Source organism: Erpetoichthys calabaricus, chromosome 8, assembly GCF_900747795.2.
Source record: "Erpetoichthys calabaricus chromosome 8, fErpCal1.3, whole genome shotgun sequence".
Taxonomy (NCBI): Eukaryota; Metazoa; Chordata; class Cladistia; order Polypteriformes; family Polypteridae; genus Erpetoichthys; species Erpetoichthys calabaricus.
In genome coordinates, this window is record NC_041401.2 from 142,793,137 (window position 1) to 142,813,911 (window position 20,775).

The 20,775-nt window shown below is 37.6% G+C and overlaps 1 protein-coding gene across 2 annotated transcripts in view; it reads right to left on the minus strand.

Annotated features, from left to right (window-relative positions):
• The window catches only part of slc19a1 (solute carrier family 19 member 1), a 49,804-nt gene extending 33,571 nt beyond the window's left edge, over positions 1-16,233 (minus strand). For both annotated transcript variants that reach the window (XR_007935682.1, XM_028807554.2), the window contains exons 1-2: positions 15,916-16,233; positions 10,785-11,507 (exon numbers count right to left, since the gene is read on the minus strand). Coding sequence is in view for 1 of the 2 variants with exons in the window: in XM_028807554.2 (XP_028663387.1) it covers positions 10,785-10,973 (189 nt within the window). In the remaining variant the exon portion in view is untranslated. The remainder of the gene's footprint in view (positions 1-10,784; positions 11,508-15,915) is intronic.
• Between the last annotated feature and the right edge of the window lie 4,542 nt (positions 16,234-20,775).

A 20,775-nucleotide genomic window follows, 5' to 3' on the forward strand; every position in this document is an offset into this window, starting at 1 on the left:
TCATCAACATATTGACTGCTAATTAAAACCTGAAGCCCTTCACGATCGGAGTTAGACACCCCTGACTATTGCAAAGTCCACTTAATTTCCTTAGAATGTTAGCACAAGACTTTGACTCAAGCCATTCTAAAACTCTCATTTATTTATCATTCTGTTGTGGATTTTCTTTTGAGTTTTGGATGCAGATTTGCCCTTACTTCACTATTTTTGCAAGTGCCATGGAGATGAGATGATTTCTAACCGGTTTCTATACCATGTTTTTTCAAATGACTTTTCCCTGGTGTTCCCAAGTTCTAATGCTCCTCAACAATTATGGAAAAAGCTGCCTTTAGATATTTTGATGTAGACCTTGTTGAAGGCTTTTTTGAACAATTTGGGGTTAGTCTACTCGTGGAAGATTTCTAATTCTTGATTTTTCCTATCTGGAAATAACACCTTGCAATACTTAAAAATTCTATTGAAACTGCTTTACAATCCCCATTTTTCACATTGTCATCAGCCTCCTGTTCTAAGCTCTTTTGAGTTACTATTTGTATAAAATTGATACACAGGTTCCAATGTAATCAGTTTATTGGAAGAATAAAGAAAAAAAAAGTACTCCCTGAAAATTACAGTTTTTATTGAGCAAGTACAAATTGTAAACCCATACTATTATATTATAGCACCTTTCAAATAAGGATTAAATACTGTATTTATGTATATTAAAGCATACAATACTTTTTAGGCAATGTATTTACTCCTGGGAAAGCTGAATATATTCAAAAATGACATTTTTTAACGCACACAAAATTTAAACTTTATTTAAGTAACATCCTTCATATTTGACATCAACATTTTACATCAGAGGGCATGCAACCTCAAAGAATAAGTAGTGACTCTGGATGTTGTGATGGATGGTTGTGGTCCTTTCCCTGCCAGGAGACCAATAAACTGGAAGGACTGGGGGAGCAGATGTGCACAGGACACTGTCTCCCCCGGAGCGCTAGATGGCAGCCCCCAGTCTTGCAGTGGTACCTCAGATTCCCACAGGGCTTTCTGTCAGTTTGCTGCAGCCCTGCTGGGTTGGGTGGATGCCGCCTGGGGGAGCTGTGGGGGTGTCAGAGCCCTGCTACATTCAGCTTTCACCACACCTGGGAGTGATTCTAGATCCAGCTAATGAAACATCTTGAGCACTCCCAGGAGCAGAATAAAGGAGCTGCCTCACTTCACTTGGGGAGCCAGAATCGTGAGGAAGAGGACAAAGCTTGCCAGAGGAGGAGTGGAGGTGGAATGTGGAAGGGAAAAGGAAGAAAAGACTCTGCTGCATTGTGCTTAGGTGTGTGGGAACTGTGCTACTGTGGAGAGTGAAAGAAAAGTGCTTCCCCACTATAATAAAGGTGTGTGGTATGGCAAGACTTGTGTCTGCGTCTGTCTGTTTCGGGGCAGGAAGGCAGAAAAACATTTAAGAAGTGCTAAATTTGCAAAAAAAACTGGAGTGACTTTCACTAATGCTGAACCCATTTTTTTTTTTAACCCTGAATTATATGGTTACAGGGTACTGAAGGTAATTTAGGCTGCAGGGTGATGCATAACAGGAACCAAAACCACAATATCATCCTTGTTGCTTCCTGGCTGTGGTGGTATAGCCTTCCCATCAAGAAACTGAAATTTTCAAAAAAAAAAAAAAAAAAAAAAAGGATTTTCAGATTTTACTTAACACCTTAATGTAAAAAAAAGAAAAAAAAACTCTTTGTAAACAAAATATGATTATTTCTTTGTGCTTTAGGTACAGTAGAGTGAGTATATTCACTAAAATTTCTTTGCTAAAATCCTTAATTTTTGATCCTGTGATATAGCAGTTCTTAGTAATATATTAGATATATTTTTATCTATAATTCTAAATTGTACTATACTTGAGTATAACAAATGGTATACAGAAACAGGGGTGCAGGAATAGAAATTAAACAGTTAATCTGCAGCAACCATGGCTGCACAGAACTCTAAAATCTCCATTTTTATTTATTTTTTTTCTGCTCAAGACTTGCATGTTGCAGGTTTTGGGGTTTTATTTTTGTACATTTAACTTTATTCATTAGCAGACAAATGGCACCCTGCTCAGGTTTGGTTTCTGCCTTGCTCTTGTCCCAATGAAGTTGAATACTGGAATAAGAAAATTTTTGATTTTTAATTAATAATGGCTGCCTCACTTATGGCGATTTCCACAAACATCCTAAAGGTCAATTACCCTAAGTAAGAGTGAGAGTGTGTGTCAACAAGTGTGCCTCGCAAAAGGCTAGCACTATGCCCAAGACTGCTAGGATAGACACTGGTTAAACTTGATAAGCTGGTAAGTAAAATAAGTGCATAGATAGTTAACATGCAAATTGTGCTGCCATCAATGTTAAATGAAAGCAAACCTTTAAAAGTTAAAATAAAGTTTCTACATACACTAAAGCCATTTCTTTTAATAAGGTTATACTGTATTTATGAAATTGTTTTATTTCCTTTCACTTCATTTCCTTTAGTTATTTCAGCATAAGCTCACCATAAACATTTTTATGAAAATGGCTTACCACCTTTTCAGTTTAACATTGTAGAAGTTTTGCTGAACAGATAACAATGTTGAGCAACACTGTTAAAAGGACAAAATATTCTAACAATCAATGACCAAGTAAATGATTAATTTGATTAGTTGGCAGATTATACTGGATAACAATATTGAAAAAACAGGACCACTATGGACGTTTTGTAACATTCAGGAAAGGTATGATTATTCAATAAGAAATAAAATCAGCATATTAAAGGATAACATCCATCCCCATTATGTTAGCAAACAAAATATGTCACACAAAAAGCATTTTACTGTGAGATCAAAATGCATGAACATAGGCTGAATTAAGGCAATCACTATAGTTATCACCAGTGAGGTTTTAAAAGAAATCAAGAAAACAATCTGATTTGTCAGCTTTTGATAGAATTAAATCATTCAGTTTAGAAATAGCAACTTGATGTGAAATGCTAATTTCACGTGTTATTTACAAAACCCAGCCACAGGGGATGCACAAACCAGTGTGTTTCTTTGTGCCGATCCCAAACCTGGATAAATGGGGAGGGGTTACGTCAGGAAGGGCATCTGGCGTAAACTTTTGCCAAATCAAAATGCGGACAACAATACAAATTTCCATACTGGATCGGTCGAGCCCCAGGTTAACAACAACCACGACCACCAGTACTGTTAGCCAACAGGGTGCTGGCAGAAATTGGGCTACTGTTGGCCGAAGAAGAAGAATAAAAAGGAGAAGAAGATGGGGGAGACGTGTCCGGGGGCTGGAGGAGAGGAGTAAGGTAAAGAGAGTGGAACTAAGGGTAGGAACTTTGAATGTTGGCAGTATGATTGGTAAGGGGAGAGTTAGCAGATGATGGAGAGAAGGAAGGTTGATATATTGTGCGTGCAAGAGACTAAATGTAAGGGGAGTAAGGCCAGGTGAATCAGAGGTGGATTCAAATTGTTCTATCATGGTGTGGATAGGAGGAGAAATGGAGTAGGGGTTATTCTGAAGGAACAGTATGTCAAGAGTGTTTTGGAGTTGAAAAGAGTGTCAGACAGAGTAATGATTATGAAGCTGGAAATTGGAGGTGTGATGATGAATGTTGTTAGTGCATATTCCCCGCAAGTTGGGTGTGCAATGGATGAGAAAGAAGATTTTTGGAGTGAGTTGGTTGAAGTGATGAACAGTGTACCCAAGGGACAGAAAGTGGTGATTGGAGCGGATTTCAATGGACATGTTGGTGAAGGGAACAGAGGAGACGAGGAGGTGATGGGTAGGTATGGTGTCAAGGAGAGGAACGAAGAAGGTCAGAGGATAGTGGATTTTGCCAAAAGGATGAACATGGCTATGGTGAATACATATTTTAAGAACAGGGAGGAACATAGGGTTACGTACAAGAGTGGAGGAAGATGTACACAGGCAGATTACATCCTATGCAGAAGAGTCAATCTGAAGGAGATTGAAGACTGCAAATTGGTGGCAGGGGAAAGTGTAGTTAAGCAGCACAGGATGGTGGTCTGTAGAATAAGACGTTGAAGATCAAGAAGAGGAAGAGAGTGAGGGCAGAGCCGAGGATCAAATGATGGAAGTTGAAAAAGGAAGACTGCAAGGTTTAGTTTAGGGAGAAGGTGAGACAGGCACTGGGTGGTAGTGAAGAATTACCAGACAGTCAGGAAATGACAGCAGATGTAGTAAGGGTGACAGCAAGAAGGGTGCTTGGTGTGACATCTGGACAGAGGAAGGAGGAAAAGGACACCTGGTGGTGGAATGGGGAAGTACAGGAGAGTACACAGAGGAAGAGGATGGCAAAGAAGAAGTGGGATAGTCAGAGAGATGCAGAAAGTAGACAAGAGTACAAGAAGATAAGGCACAAGGTGAAGAGAGAGGTGGTGAAGGCTAAAGAAAAGGTGTATCATGAGTTGTATGAGCGGTTGGACACTAAGGAGGGAGAAAAAGACCTGTACCGATTGGCTAGACAGAGGGACCGAGCTGGGAAAGATGTGCAGCAGGTTAGGGTGATAAAGGATAAAGATGGAAACGTACTCACAAGTGAGGAGAGTGTGTTGAGCAGATGGAAAGAGTACTTTGAGTGGCTGATGAATGAAGAAAATGAGAGAGAAGAGGTTGGATGATGTGGAGATAGTGAATCAGGAAGTGCAATGGTTTAGCAAGGAGGAAGTGAGAACAGCTATGAAGAGGATGTAGAATCGAAAAGCCGTTGGTCCAGATGACATACCTGTGGAAGTATGGAGGTGTTTAGGAGAGATGGCAGTGGAGTATTTAACCAGAATCTTGGAAAGTGAGAGGATGCCTGAGGAATGGAGAAGAAATGTCCTGGTGCCGATATTTAAGAATAAGGGGGGATGTGCTGGATTGTTATAACTACAGGGAGATAAAATTGATGAGCCACAGCATGAAGTTATGGGAAAGAGTAGTAGAAGCTAGGTTAAGACGTGAGGTGATGATCAGTGAGCAGCAGTATGGTTTTATGCCAAGAAAGAGCACCACAGATGCGATGTTTGCTCTGAGGGTGTTGATGGGAGAAGTATAAAGAAGGCCAGAAGGAGTTGCATTGCGTCTTTGTGGACCTGGAGAAAGCATATGACAGGGTGCCTCGAGAGGAGTTGTGGTATTGAATGAGGAAGTCAGGAGTGGCAGAGAAGTATGTAAGAGTTGTAAAGGATATATACGAAGTGAAGGGAAGTGTGACCGTGGTGAGGTCTGCGGTAGGAGTGACGGATGCATTCAAGGTGGAGGTGGGATTACATCAGGGATCGGCTCTGAGCCCTTTCTTATTTGCAATGGTGATGGACAGGTTGACAGACGAGATTAGACAGGAGTCCCCATGGACTATGATGTTTGCTGATGACATTATGATCTGTAGCGATAGTTGGGAACAGGTTGAGGAGACCCTAGAGAGGAGAGGATTGAAGGTCAGTAGGAATAAGATAGAAAACGTGTGTAAATGAGAGGGAGGTCAGTGGAATGGTGAGGATGCAAGGAGTAGACTTGGCGAAGGTTGATGAGTTTAAATACTTGGGATCAACAGTACAAAGTAATAGGGATTGTGGAAGAGAGGTGAAAGAGAGAGTGCAGGCAGGGTGGAATAGGTGCAGAAGAGTGTCAGGAGTGACTTGTGACAGACGGATATCAGCAAGAGAGAAAGGGAAGGTCTACAGGACGGTAGTGGAACCAGCTGTGTTATATGGGTTGGAGACGGTGGCAATGACCAGAAAGCAGGAGACAGAGCTGGAGGTAAAAAGAGTTAAAGATGCTAAGATTTGAACTGGGTGTGACAAGGATGAAAAGGATTAGAAATGAGAACATTAGAGGGTGTGCTCAAGTTGGATAGTTGGGAGACAAAGTCTGGCGAGATTGCGTTGGTTTGGACATGTGCAGAGAAGAGATGCGGAGTATATAGAGAGAAGGATGCTAAGGATAGAGCTGCCAGGCAAGAGAAAAGTGTTCTAAGGAATCATGTATAAATAAATACGATTAACGAGCTTGTTAGGCTGAATGGCCTGTTCATATCACAGTTGTTCTAACGCATGCTTGTACTAGTTAGAAGTAAAACTGTAATATTAGGTTTATAAGCACAAAAGAAAAATATGCAACTTTTCATTTCAAATAAATCTCTTAATGTGTTTTTATAGGAAACCTATATGGTACAAAAAGGAAGATTATAACTACTGATCTACAGCCCCAACATTAACCACTTTTAGTAATAGTGTTTTTTATTTGCCTTATTTTTACAAAATGTTTCTCAAAGTATGATTATTATATAACTTGTACCAAACCAGTATCACTTTTTTTTTTCCCCAAACATTCAGGTTCTTAAAAATAGATAATTAACTCTATATGAATGTCTATACATACACAAACACTATATAATAAAAAAAAAATCCTGGGAGAGACACTAGGGAGACAAGATGTGATCTTCTCGGAAGACAATTTGACGTCCCGCGAGTGACACTTTAATGTCAGAGACAAGGCTGTGAGACAACATTTAAAACAAGTTCACGGACATCTAACCAAGCAGTTGTTGGAATGCTTTTGGCAGACAGACATCATGTGCTCCCAGCTCTTAAAACAACAACAAGCAGAATACGCAGCTTGCCAGCAGCAGAAAGCTGGCAGATGATCCGACTGCTTCTTCTTAGCATGCGTTCAGCACTCCCCCAAAACCGCCAAACCCCCCCCCCCCCCACCCCCCACCCCCTCTTCACAATGCGAGCGGCATAGATGCAAAGTGGCAAAAGGACAGCTGCTGTACAGGCTTTTAAATGATCGATGTGCATTGCAACTAAAATAACAAGTAGCTCGCCAGAGGCAGAAAAACAGTAGATGATCCGACAGAATCTCCTTAGCATGTAGCCAAACCTCCAAATATACAGTGATGTCCATAAATATTTGGACAGAGACAACTTTTTTCTAATTTTGGTTCTGTACATTACCACAATGAGTTTTAAATGAAACAACTCGGATGCAGTTGAAGTGCACACTTTCAGTTTTAATTCAGTGGGTGAACAAAATGATTGCATAAAAATGTGAGGCAACTAAAGCATTTTTTTAACACAATCCCTTCATTTCAGGGGCTTAAAAGTAATTGGACAAATTAAATAAGTGGAAATAAAATGTTCATTTCTAATACTTGGTTGAAAACCCTTTGCTGGCAATGACAGCCTGAAGTCTTGAACTCATGGACATCACCAGATGCTGGGTTTCCTCCTTTTAATGCTCTGAAAAGGCCTTTACTGCAGCGGCTTTCAGTTGCTGTTTGTTTGTGGGCCTTTCTGTCCGACGTTTAGTCTTCAACAAGTGAAATGCATGCTCAATTGGGTTAAGATCAGGTGGCTGACTTGGCCATTCAAGAATTTTCCACTTCTTTGCTTTAATAAACTCCTGGGTTGCTTTGGCTGTATGTTATGGGTCATTGTCCATCTGTATCATGAAACGCCGCCCAATCAATTTGACTGCATTTAGCTGGATTTGAGCAGAGAGTACGTCTCTGAACACCTCAGAATTCATTCGGCTCCTTCTGTCCTGTGTCACATCATCAATAAACACTAGTGTCCCAGTGCCACTGGCAGCCATTCACGCCCAAGCCATCACACTACCTCCACCGTGTTTTATAGATGATGTGGTATGCTTTGGATAATGAGCTGTTCCACGCCTTCTCCATACTTTTTTCTTGCCATCATTCTGGTAGAGGTTGATCTGGAAAAACATTCTTTGGACAGATGAAACCAAGAACTGTGCTGGCTTTTTTAGATGTTCTTTAGCAAAGTCCAATCTAGCCTTTCTATTCTTGAGGCTTATGAGTGGCTTGCACCTTGCAGTGCACCCTCTGTATTTACTTTCATGCAGTCTTCTCTTTATGGAAGACTTGGATATCGATACGCCTACCCCCTGGAGAGTGTTGTTCACTTGTTTGGCTGTTGTGAAGGGGTTTCTCTTCACCATGGAAATGATTCTGCGATCATCTACTACTGTTGTTTTCCGTGGATGTTCAGGTCTTTTTGCGTTGCTGAGTTCACCAGTGCTTGCTTTCTTTCTCAGGATGTACCAAACTGTAGATTTTTCCACTCATAATATTGTAGCAATTTCTCCGATGGGTTTTTTCTGTTTTCGCAGCTTAAGGATGGCTTCTTTTACCTGCATGGAGAGCTCCTTTGACCGCATGTTGTCTGTTCACAGCAAAATCTTCCACATGCAAGCACCACACTTCAAATCAACTCCAGGCCTTTTATCTGCTTAATTGATAATGACATAACGACGGACTTGCCCACACCTGCCCATGAAATAGCCTTTGAGTCAATTGTCCAATTACTTTTGAGCTCCTGAAATGAAGGGATTGTGTTAAAAAAATGCTTTAGTTGCCTCACATTTTTATGCAATCATTTTGTTCATCCCACTGAATTAAAGCTGAAAGTGTGCACTTCAACTGCATCCGAGTTGTTTCATTTAAAATGCATATTTTATATATATACACAGTACTGTGCAAAAGTTTTAGGCAGGTGTGAAAGAATGCTTTCAAAAATGTAAGTGTTATTCATTTATTTTCATCAATCAACAAAATGCAGTGAATGAACAAAAGAGAAATCTAAATCAAATCAATATTTGGTATGACCTCCCTTTGCCTTCAAAACAGCATCAATTCTTCTAGGTACACTTGCTAGTTTTTGAAGGAACTCGGCTCGTAGGTTGTTCCAAACATCTTGGAGAACTAACCACAGGTCTTCTGTGGATGTAGGCTTCCTCACATCCTTCTGTCTCTTCATGTAATCCCAGACACATTCGATGATGTTGAGATCAGGGCTCTGTGGGGGCCATACCATCACTTCCAGGACTTCTTGTTCTTCTTTACGCTGAAGATAGTTCTTAATGACTTTGGCTGTATGTTTGGGGTCGTTGTCCTGCTGCAGAATAAATTTGGGGCCAATCATATGCCTCCCTGATGGTATTGCTTGATGGATAAGTATCCGCCTGTATTTCTCAGCATTGAGAACACCATTAATCCTGACCAAATCTCCAACTCCATTTGCAGAAATGCAGCCCCAAATGTTCAAGTAACCTCCACCATGCTTTACTGTTGCCTGCAGACACTCATTATTGTACCGCTCTCCAGCCCTTCGACCAAACTACTTCTGCTATAGCCAAATATTTCAAATTTTGACTCATCAGTCCAGAGCACCTGCTGCCATTTCTCTACACCCCAGTTCCTATGTTTTCGTGCATACTTGAGTCGCTTGGCCTTGTTTCCACGTCGGAGGTATGGCTTTTTTGACTGCAACTCTTCCATGAAGACCACTTCTGGCCAGACTTCTCCGGACAGTAGATGGGTGTACTAGGGTCCCACTGGTTTCTGCCAGTTCTGAGCTGATGGCACTGCTGGACATCTTCCGATTTCAACAGTAATAAGCTTGATGTGTCTTTCATCTGCTGCACTAAGTTTCCTTGGCCAACCACTGCGTCTACGATCCTCAACGTTACCCGTTTGTTTGTGCTTCTTCAAAAGAGCTTGAACAGCACATCTTGAAACCCCAGTCTGCTTTGAAATCTTTGTCTGGGAGAGAACTTGCTGATGCAGTATAATTACCTTGTGTCTTGTTGCTGTGCTCAATCTTGCCATGACATGAAACTGTCTTCCACAACCTCACCTTGGTAGCAAAGTTTGGCTGTTCCTCACCCAGTTTTAAGCCTCCTACACAGCTGTTTCTGTTTCAGTTAATGACTGTGTTTCAACCTACAGGTGACATTGATGATCATTAGCACCTGTTTGGTATCATTGGTTGATCATACACCTGACTATAATCCTACAAAATCCCTGACTTTGTGCAAGTGTACTTATAAGAATTGATGCTGGTTTGAAGGAAAAAGGCAGTAACACCAAATATTGATTTGATTTAGATTTTTCTTTTGTTTGCTCACTTTGCATTTTGTAAATTGATAACAATAAACATTATTTATATTTCTGAAAGCATTCTTTGTTTACAGCATTTTTTCACACCTGCCTAAAACTTTTGCACAGTACTGTGTATCATATATATTATATATATAGAAAAATAATATATATTATATATATATATATATATATACACACACACACACACGCATGTACGTGTATATATACATACACATGAGAAAAGTAACAATTCCCGACAATGGACAGGATTTCACTACACACATGAAAATAATTCTACAGAACTTGTTAATGGTCCAATACAGCATACAGGTGAAATATTTAATAAGAAAAATATAAAATTAACAAAAAAACAAAATTATCACACAATAAATATTATATAAATAAAGCAAACAAAATGTGTAAAAGATTAAAAAATCTCATCATTATATACAATTTACTGAACTACTTTAGAACACATCTTTTTTTTTTAAATAAAACTATATACATAATAATGAAAAAAGCAATTTAAACCTTGTATATACAAATGTACGTTATTCACTGAAATACATGATACATTACAATTGATGTAAGTACTATCAATGGGGCAATAATCATAAATTCACAGATTACTGGAGTATGTCAGGGAGGAGTAATATTTTAAGAAAAAAATATATTTCTAAAAATATTAACAATAATGCATCCAGCAGTACCAAGAACCATCATTATTCAAAGTAATAAGATACATCATTGTAAGAAATTAAATAAAAAATAATCTCCCACACTACCCAACCCCCCAGAGATTAGAACAAAAAGAATTTCTTAAAAATGCAGAAATTCTTTACTATTCTTACCTGTTCTTTAGTAAAGTTCTTTTCAAAACTCAGAAGAAATGGAGTGATGAAGCTCTCACCAGGTTTAATCTGAACTACGAAGCCATAAAAACAAAGAAATATCACAGACCACTTCCAGCGCTGATTGATTTGTTCATTCTGTTGAGAAACGTTTGTTTCATGATTTGAGGAGTCTTCTGTCAGGGCCATTTTAAAAAGTTAAAGTATTTAACTTTTTTTCATAAAAAAAATACTTTTTAATAAAAAATATATATAATAATAGACAAGTGACAACCTTTATGATTCCTCGGTTTTGCCTGCAAAACTTAGAAAATTCTAGAAGTCTGTTATACTATGTATAGGAGAATGTAGTTGCCATAAATCCTTGGACTAAAAAATAGTTCAGATATATACTTAAGTGCACCTTGTTATAAAATGTTGCAAGCATCTCTTTAGCTATTAAATGAAACGTATTTTTGTAAACGTAATGCTTTCAAATTTGATAAGGAATTGATTATATATAGGGGGCACTCAAACCATATTAAAATGGTTTCTGTTTGTTAATTTGAAGACTGCATAGACATTAAAAAGGAAATATTAACATTTGAGGAAAAAAAGTATTAAATAGTGTGGGGTATATATATTCAAACTTATTTATTTCATCATTCAGCTTAATCCATTTTGTTGGAAGGACTTCTAGTTTTCTTTACTCCACCATGTACAGTTGTCATATCAAATTTGTATCTGGAAAAAAATAAAAAATAAAATTAATGAATAGTTAAAAAATACCTTGTTCACTACATTATCATGCTATTATTTAAAATCACCACTGGTTTAACTTAAAGTTAAAAAAAATCACTTCTTTTTCAGATCAGAAAAGGCTCTCATGATTAGTACACTTATCCCATTCTGAATTAGTTCAGAAATTAAAACACCTAATTTGTGCTTGTTTTGACAGCAAGATAATTAGTTATTGACCAATCCGCTGTGAGTTGTAATCACTTTAATTTGTGTCCTACATCTGAACAAATGAGTTAAAAATTACAGAAAAATAAATCGTTTTTTTAATGCAGTTTGAATACCAATATAAAGGACATGGCTACACCTGCCTGTTCAACTCTCCATCCATTTTTTACTGGCTTAAATGAAACTGAGGCTATTTAACAAAAGTTACTAAGTGACCTGTTCTGTACGTTCATTTCAAAATAAAATTTAAGCATTTAGTGTTTCTGAGTACAAGGCAGACCACACTGATTATTCATTCAATCTTGAAAGCAGGCTTGAAAAGCAGAATCGTTTTAATGTGTAGTTAGCAGGGCAACTCCAAACTTGTATCATTCTTTAGGTTTTTGAAACCAAAGTAATTTTCATTGGTATAAAAACTAAAATATTATAATTAAAATATATTGAACTTATTTGATTAATTTGGAAGAGTTAGGAGATCAGTTCTTTTTAATGTCTCATTCATATTTAGAATGCAGAATAAGCATTAATAAAATCACTCAAGTGCAGCACACTGAAAACACCAAAATAAAGGCTATTTTACAAAAACTCTGAAATAATTGGCAATAATTGATATTACAGAAGTGAAATTTGGAACTCCACAGCATAAAATTTTGTAATTTGAATTAATTTGATTTTCCTATTAAATATTACCCTTCGGTAACAGATATTACCCATCTAGTGTTTCCTCCATACACTGATATAAGCATAAATCTCCCAACAGAAAGATGACAAACCTGACAAAAAGACATGCTGAAAACCTGCTCTGAAAAATGTGTAGCTACAAAAGAGTATATGTAAATGAAAATATCCTGAATAATCTTGCCATTCACCAATTTACGTGTCACTGATATCATAATGTTAGAATTTTTATTTAGCATTGATTTTAAGCAGTGATGTACTTTTATTACTGAACAGAAAATAGCAGTTAATAAACTGAGTACATGCAAGTAAATGGCACATTAAATCAGGTAGTCCATAATAATCATATCTTTCTTTATAAATGCTGCACTGAAATTTCCCCCATTACTTATCATGAGTAGAAATAACATGTCTGGCATGAAAGAGTGGGTGACAAGGATGACAGTGCCCACCAGGAGTAGTGTGTCTGTTAAAGGGTGTGAGATTTGTGGGAGGCATTTGGCCCTAAGTTAGATCTGTTTAAAAGCTCCTATTCTGGACCGTTAATTCTGCTCAGCAGATACAATAATAAAATTAAAATAGTCTAAAAAAAATGCTTAGCTGGTCTGGATTATTTTATGATCAGGTGTTGTCCATTTTGCTTCTTAGGGAGTTTCTCAGTGTTTTCCTGATTGCATTCCACATACCACAGCATGCCAACACCAGGATTTTGATGGCTGTGGATACAGTACTATGAAAAACACATACTTGCAGTACATTCTAAGAGATTATCCTGTGTTGACTGTAATTTCAAAAAAGCCAATTTAACCAATAGGCTATGGTTTTCAGTAAAAACAAATTGGACTGTCCTCTCAGAGTGAGAGGTGTGTTACTGTCTCAAGTAATTACCTCCAGGTCTTGTTCACGAGTTAGGGGAACGTGATGGTGAGTGCAACAGATAAATCGGGGAGGTAAGCACAGTTATGCTCTCATTATACAAATCTGTAGTGGTGAAGAAGGACCTTAGCCAGAAGGGAAAGGTCTAGATTTGCAAGTTGATCTATATCACTACCCTTACATATGATTATGAGCTTTGGGTAATCACAGAAAAGGGAGAGATCATGGGTCCAAGCGACCGAAATGTGCTCTTTCTGCAGCATGGTTTGTCTCTCTGTTAGAGATAGGGCGAGAAGCACAGACATCTGAGAGAGGTTAGGTATAGAACAACTGACCCTCCACATCGATAAGAGTCAGTTGAGGTGGTTTGGGCATCTGATATCTAAAAGGTTTTACAGACATGACCAGCTGGGAGGAGACCCCAGAGAAGACCCAGGAATCGAACTACAAAACAGAGAAACCTGGCACCCAACAAGTCAGTTCAAGTCATGACAGGTGTGGTGTGCATTGATAGGTATTAAAAAGCAGATGTCTAATTTATGTTATCGTAATATCTTAGCTGTATTAATAATAGAATAATGCAAAACTGAGAAGACACTCGTGGACTAGCAAGAGGCTAGGTTTTTTCTAATAACCTAACTGACAATACAAAGGATGTGTGGATGGGAACCAAGAGCACTCTGTTTTAGTCACTGTTAATCGGGCAGAGCAGAACAGTTCTAGAAGTGTGGCACTTTAAATACAAACTAGGTAAATGGAGTGCCAAAAAACCTGGACATGGCATTTCAGGGGCTCAGTGATTTCAATAGGTGGTCACAGTGTCTGATCATACATGCTATTTGATCAAGTGATCAATTAATCTCAGCAGAATCGTAATGCAGTTAAAAAAAAAAAAACTCCAGCAATCAGAATAAGAGGAATATGGGAACACTCTGTGCGGCTACGTTGCCTTAGATAATGCAGCCATTCATAATATCAAGGAAAATCATGAACAAACTATTTCATAGTTTTTGAAAAAAGGCACTATTTAAACAGTGAATGGTATTGTGCAGAGCTCTAAATCAAACACATGTATGTATTCTAATAAAGCATGTGCAGATCTTATAAATACAAGCAAACAAGGAATGAGTTGCGCAAATAGACACATCTTTCCTTGGCTTTGCTATACAAGAGTTTAGTGTCCTGGCAAGATGCAGTTGCACTGCCGTTTTCTCATGATAGAGCCTGAAGGCATTCACTTCTTTCTCGGTTATGGTCTTTCATATCAAAGTACATCACCATATGATGATGAGCTCAGTGAAAGAACTATACACGATACACTCTGAATGAATGGCACTCCTTTCTGGGGTCATTCCTCCTTGTAGTATGCCAATCAATTAGTATTTTACAGCACCCTTCACTGCAGCCACCATCCCTTGAGCACCCCACAAGGAAAAAAAAAAAAAACACTATACGGCATAACGCAAAATACAAGATTCATTACAAGATGATTCCAGTCCAGCATAAATCATATGAAAATAATGAAACAGTGGGAAGAACTCCACATACTCGAACAAAATATAGAATAATAAACTAAAAATAAATTGGAGTTAACTGTCAATAACAATTGATAGCCTCGTTAAACAAGTATTATGATGACAGATGGGGGTCTATTACACCTTTTATTATACCTTCCGGGTTCAGAGAGAACGCTACCATTTGTGACAGAAATCGATTCTGCACTCTGCCTGACTGATACTCCTATTTCAGTAAAAACGCATGGTTATTTACTGCGAAGAAACAGCTAATTACTATGAATGTCTGACCTAAAGGATCCTAAAAACTAGTGCTGTACAAAAAAAGATTACTGCAAGTGGCAACTGTATTACTTTTTCAGTACACGAGGATAACTCATGGCTATCTGAAACTCATAATGACACGTATCAGAAACAATTCACAAATAAATACATATTCAGTCAAACCTGGGGGAACAAACATGCAAAATGAAAACTCTGAAAAACAAAACTCGCACTGTGTATGTAATCCTTTCAAAGGCAGAACTGTTACCGATATGTAGTCTACTTAAAGTTAATATGAAAAGGCGAGTTAAGACTTATTCGATGATCCGAACATGAAGATTACGTGAACTGTGTATTCTAGGAAAATGGCATTGCTCAAGAGTGACTGAACTTTAACTTGTTATATTCATACAATACAACTTTCACTAAAATTAAATAAATTGTTACACTAATGTGTCAAAACGACAAATTAAAACGGCGCGAACCATAATAGTCGTAAGCTACGGAAAAATGCTGCATAGCATTGAATTCACCTTACAAAGCACGGCCTCCAGTGAAGAGCTCGGTTGGAAGGAAAAACCGTTGAGAAGTGGGTACATTCTTTTTCGTTAAATAACACGTAACAGTTACCTCTTACACTGGTGCACTTGCGGAGTAAATGCAGTTTTATCTGATTCTTAATAGAGCTCTACGGAACCTGTCAGCCCACTGTAGTTGTTTCTCGTCGCCTATTTAAAAGTCTTTACAGTCTTCACATTTTATTTAACAGGCTCTTTTTAAATGTATCGATACACGTGGCATCATTCAGTTTTAATTTCTCCTTTAAAATAAATAAACCACCAAGGTATACTTACCTGAAAACTGACACTGCATGTTTTCCATTTCGAGTACTTGTATTCCTTTCCAGTCTCCCTTTGAGTGTCTAAGATTTAAGACAATAAGTACTTGGCTGTCCAAGCGCAGGAACTGGGTCAAAGGTCTTGCGAAATACAATTCCCAGAAAGCAACGCGAAGAGTAAACGGTTGTTGGCAGAGGTTTTGAAAAGCAGCCAAAGCAGCTCTCGAGGTTCGCCTTTTTCTTAAGATGGTTTACCTTTTTTGTGTGTCTTTTATAAAAACATGTGCAACCCTGAAACTCTGAACACATGCTCTGTTCGCGACTGCTCTACGGTAAACAGCGCGCTGTGAATTCTGGGTAATTTTGACCAATTTGATCGAGCAAGAAATACCGTATTTACGCGGCTGGAAGAGGAGTGTTTACATTGATACTTCTGTGTAGTATAGGCTCCTACATGACGACCCTAAATTGGATTACGAATGTTATAAGGTAGAACATCTACTACATCAAATACAAAATAGCAGGTTTTCTTCTGACAAGCAGATTACAAAGGTAATGAATAATTTGACAAATAATATACTCACTTCATATGCCACAGCACAAAAAAAACTTAAATCTATCTTTTGAACTAACTGTAAAAGATCTTATTCATAATACTATATTTAAAGAGATAAAGTCTAAAAAACAAAATTACTGGAGTACTCTAGTAGAGCAATATGAAATAAAATACATACACAAAACATATAAAAACTAATAAAATAGGCAATGTATTTAATTTTATGGTGATTTTAAAAAATGGTTAGAGACTAGATGGTTAACATGACTCTGCTTTAATTATGTAATTTCCCCTCAGCTAGTTAAATAAACAGAGGGTATATGTATTTTTGAACAAAAATTGCAAACGAGTTAATTGTAGAGAAATATGAGAGAGTAGAATAGTATTGCAACAGCACTGACATTTACAGTACATCAGCCGGGAAAGACAGGACAAAGAATGATGTAATTGCTGAGTCAAATCAGCTGTTTCATTTCAAGCTGCAGGGGAGCCAATGAAAAGGGCATGCATGCCTGTTATAGTCACTCGATCACTGTTGTACTGTGCCATAAACAAGCAATTCTTAGCAGGATAGTAAACTATATACAAAAGAAATAAAATGAGAAATAATCAATTGGGTCAGCACTGGCAAGAACTATGCAATACCATTTTTATGATATAATAGCTCTGCTTACTTGTCAAAGACAGGTAATTGAATAAATCATTTTTAGAAATTGATATCTGTTGCCCTATGTGTACCCTTAGCATTTCTCCTGTGCTCTTTTTCACTGTCTTCATGTGTGTCAAGCTCTCATCCCCTATTACCTGTTGTGAAAACATAATTTGTATTCTTGCAAATACTTCCTGTCTTTGAAGGTGACTTGGGTTGTTCTTCATTGGTATTTAGTGACAAAACATCGCTTAGTAAGTTATTCATTTAGTTGTCTTTGAAATGCTGTCATGTCAAACTGACCAATCAGAACTAAGTCAAACTGACCAATCATATCGAGGACTGGACTGGACACACACACACACACGTACACACACACACGTACACACACACACACACACAAAGAGTAGCATTTTATTATATAGTATATTGATAAATAATCAGCACTAGGAAGAATAGTCCAAAACTGGACAAGAGAGGGTTCAAATAATCAGTTAAGATCTCTAGCGATGATCCAGCCAGTGTTAGTAACATTTAACATAATGTACTGTACAACAAAGAACTCTAATCAAGTTCAGTCAGTCATTTTCTAACCTGCTTAGTCCTGAACAGGGTCACAGGGGTCTGCTGAAGCCTGTCCAAGCCAGCACAGAGTGCAAGGCAGGAACAAACCCTGGACAGGGCACTGCTAATCAAATTCTTTCATTAAAAAAAAAACAAACTTACATGTATGTATCCAGTAGCAATCTTAAAAGTGTTATTTTGTGAACAGCCAGACATTTATACTTCTAAGATATTTCTTTAGTGAGTAAGAAACACTGCCCTGTTTGAAGGTACAAAATTATTTATATAGATGGGAAGGTAGCATACAGTGCCTTTAAAAAGTATTCACTCCATTTGAAGTTTTCAAATTTTATTATACAGCACTGAATCACAGTGGATTTAATTAGGCTTTTTTATGTTTATCAATAGAAAAAGACTAATGCTAAGGTGAAAACAGATTTCTACAGAGTGGTGTAAATTAATTACAAATACAAAACATAAGATAATTGATTTCATAAATATTTGCCCCCCTTATTTGACAAGCCTAAATCATCTATGGTGCAGCCACTTGGTTTTAGAAGTCACAGAACTTGTTCAATGGAGATCACCTTTCAAGGAGTTTCAATTGACTTTAGTATAAATGCACCTTATCTGAAAAGTCTGGGAAACTGATGATTTTTATTTCTGAGCATACTATCCAAATCTTTTGTAAAGCAGAGCTCATTAATATTTATCTGATTTTCATATTTTTCTTTTCAAATACATTATTGAAATAGATAATGCATAATGGACATGGAGGTGTAGACATAATGAAGTTGATGTTCATCTGTTGGTTTGCCATACTTCTCATTATTGTTTGGCTACTGGTTAAAGAGAAAAGAAACAATTAAAGAGTTCAGAATATTAGTAAGCAAATGAAAACAAATGATGTGTGTTCCACTAGCGATTAAGAAAATGACTGGAAAGAAAACCAGCAGCCAATGAGACCCTCCAGTATTTGAATTCAACACCCCTGTCTGACCGAAAGTTACACACTCATTCACAGTATGGAGGAATTGGTGCTGCTGCTGATGGGAGCCACACAATTATTGCAGTGAGTACCAGAGACATTTTGGCTAAATCAGAAATAGCTTATCTAACTAAACCAAATCTGTTCTGTTTTCCATGTTTCTAAAAGGTCTCAGGGTCTTAATGCAATCTTACACTTTTTTTACCTTGCCTACCAGTTTCAAATTAGCTAGAGATTGTTGCTGTGTAAAGTAGTATAATGCAATGTCTGCAAGTTAGACTAATCTGGATATTAGACAGGACCTAGTCAGCACACAAAGACCTTGTCACCTTGTGATCAGTGGTATTGATACCGTACTGAACATAAAAAATGTGATTGAAAAAAAGTTACTCATCCCACAAGTGCTCATTAAGAATTTGTCATTTTAAGCCCTAATTTACTTGTCATGCTGTTGCTGCCACGCATATGTAAAAAAGGAAAAACACTCTAAAAATTTTGCATTTTTGAATGTAATTGTCATACAATCATTCATCCCACCATGGATATACACAAGCGTTTGGTTCAGGCTATTTTTAAAAGGGTTAGGCATTCATTTTTCTGTATAGGCAGCACATTCCACAGGCTAATCCATATGAACTTCCTGAACTTGATTTACTCCTGTTTGAACTTGTAAAGGAAATATAACGTTCTGAAAGAAAAGCATCTTGGTCATGCTCTTCAAGAATTTAAAACCTCCTTAGTTCAAGTATTTTGCTTAATATAGGTATACTGTACATCATGCTTGTCTTTTTTGAACGTTTCCAGACACTGCTATGTCTACTTTGCAATAAAAAAATGTAAACCGTATTCCACTGTCCTCCATATGAACTTACTCTAATAGAATACATAAATACATCTAAAATAAGCAACTCAATATTTGTAATTGTATTCCCACAAAACCTGTTGCTAATCATAGACTGCTCCTGGTCTTCTTCTTATATAATATGCTACTGTGGCTGTCCGTTTGTCTGTCCAGGATTTTAAATCACCTGTAGCTTGCAAACCGTTTGACCTATTGACCTGAAATTTGGTGCACATATACTACGGGATGTCTACTATCCGCTTTCGGGATGATGATTGACCTTCAAGATCATAGGTCAACACAGGAAGGTCAAGGTCAAAAATCAAATAATCTGTAGCCTGAAATTTGGTACACATATACAATGCTGAAACTCTGCACTACAGCTTTATATTAAAAGCAAAGAATTTTGGAATTATTACTCTTTTTATTTTTATTTTATTTTATTGTAGAATTAACTCTCGGCAGTGGCCAGCATGGCGTGTGTGTGGCACATGTGTACCGGCGCCGTTCTTATCCCTATCACCTTCACCATCACTTCCCCTACCTCTTCATATCTTAGATCATTCTTGAGGCAGATTGAAGACTTAAGTGCCAGCTTAAGTGAAAAATTAAGGAAAACATACTAATTAATAGCAACACAAAAACTGACTACGTCTGTATTAATGTGAAAAGATGCCAACTAAAGAAGAGAAGATGCGGGCCAGTACGGTGGAGAAAAGAAGAGCTGTTCAGGGAGCATCAAGCCCATCAACCTCTGAGCATAGGAATGCGAAATGTACAGAGAAAGAGTATGAAAACTATGAAGAGCACACTCAGCATTTACAACAGGCTGATGCAGAGCAAAAGAGAATTGCTCAAGCAACTACAGTTAGGTCCATAAATATTTGGACAGAGACAACTTTTTTCTAATTTTGGTTCTGTACATTACCATAATGAATTTTAAATGTAACAACTCAGATGCAGTTGAAGTGCAGACTTTCAGCTTTAATTCAGTGGGGTGAACAAAACGATTGCATAAAAATGTGAGGCAACTAAAGCATTTTTTAACACAATCCCTTCATTTCAGGGGCTCAAAAGTAATTGGACAAATTACAGTAAATAACTGGAAATAAAATGTTCATTTCTAATACTTGGTTGAAAACCCTTTGCTGGCAATGACAGCCTGAAGTCTTGAACTCATGGACATCACCAGATGCTGGGTTTCCTCCTTTTTAATACTCTGCCAGGCCTTTACTGCAGCGGCTTTCAGTTGCTGTTTGTTTGTGGGCCTTTCTGTCC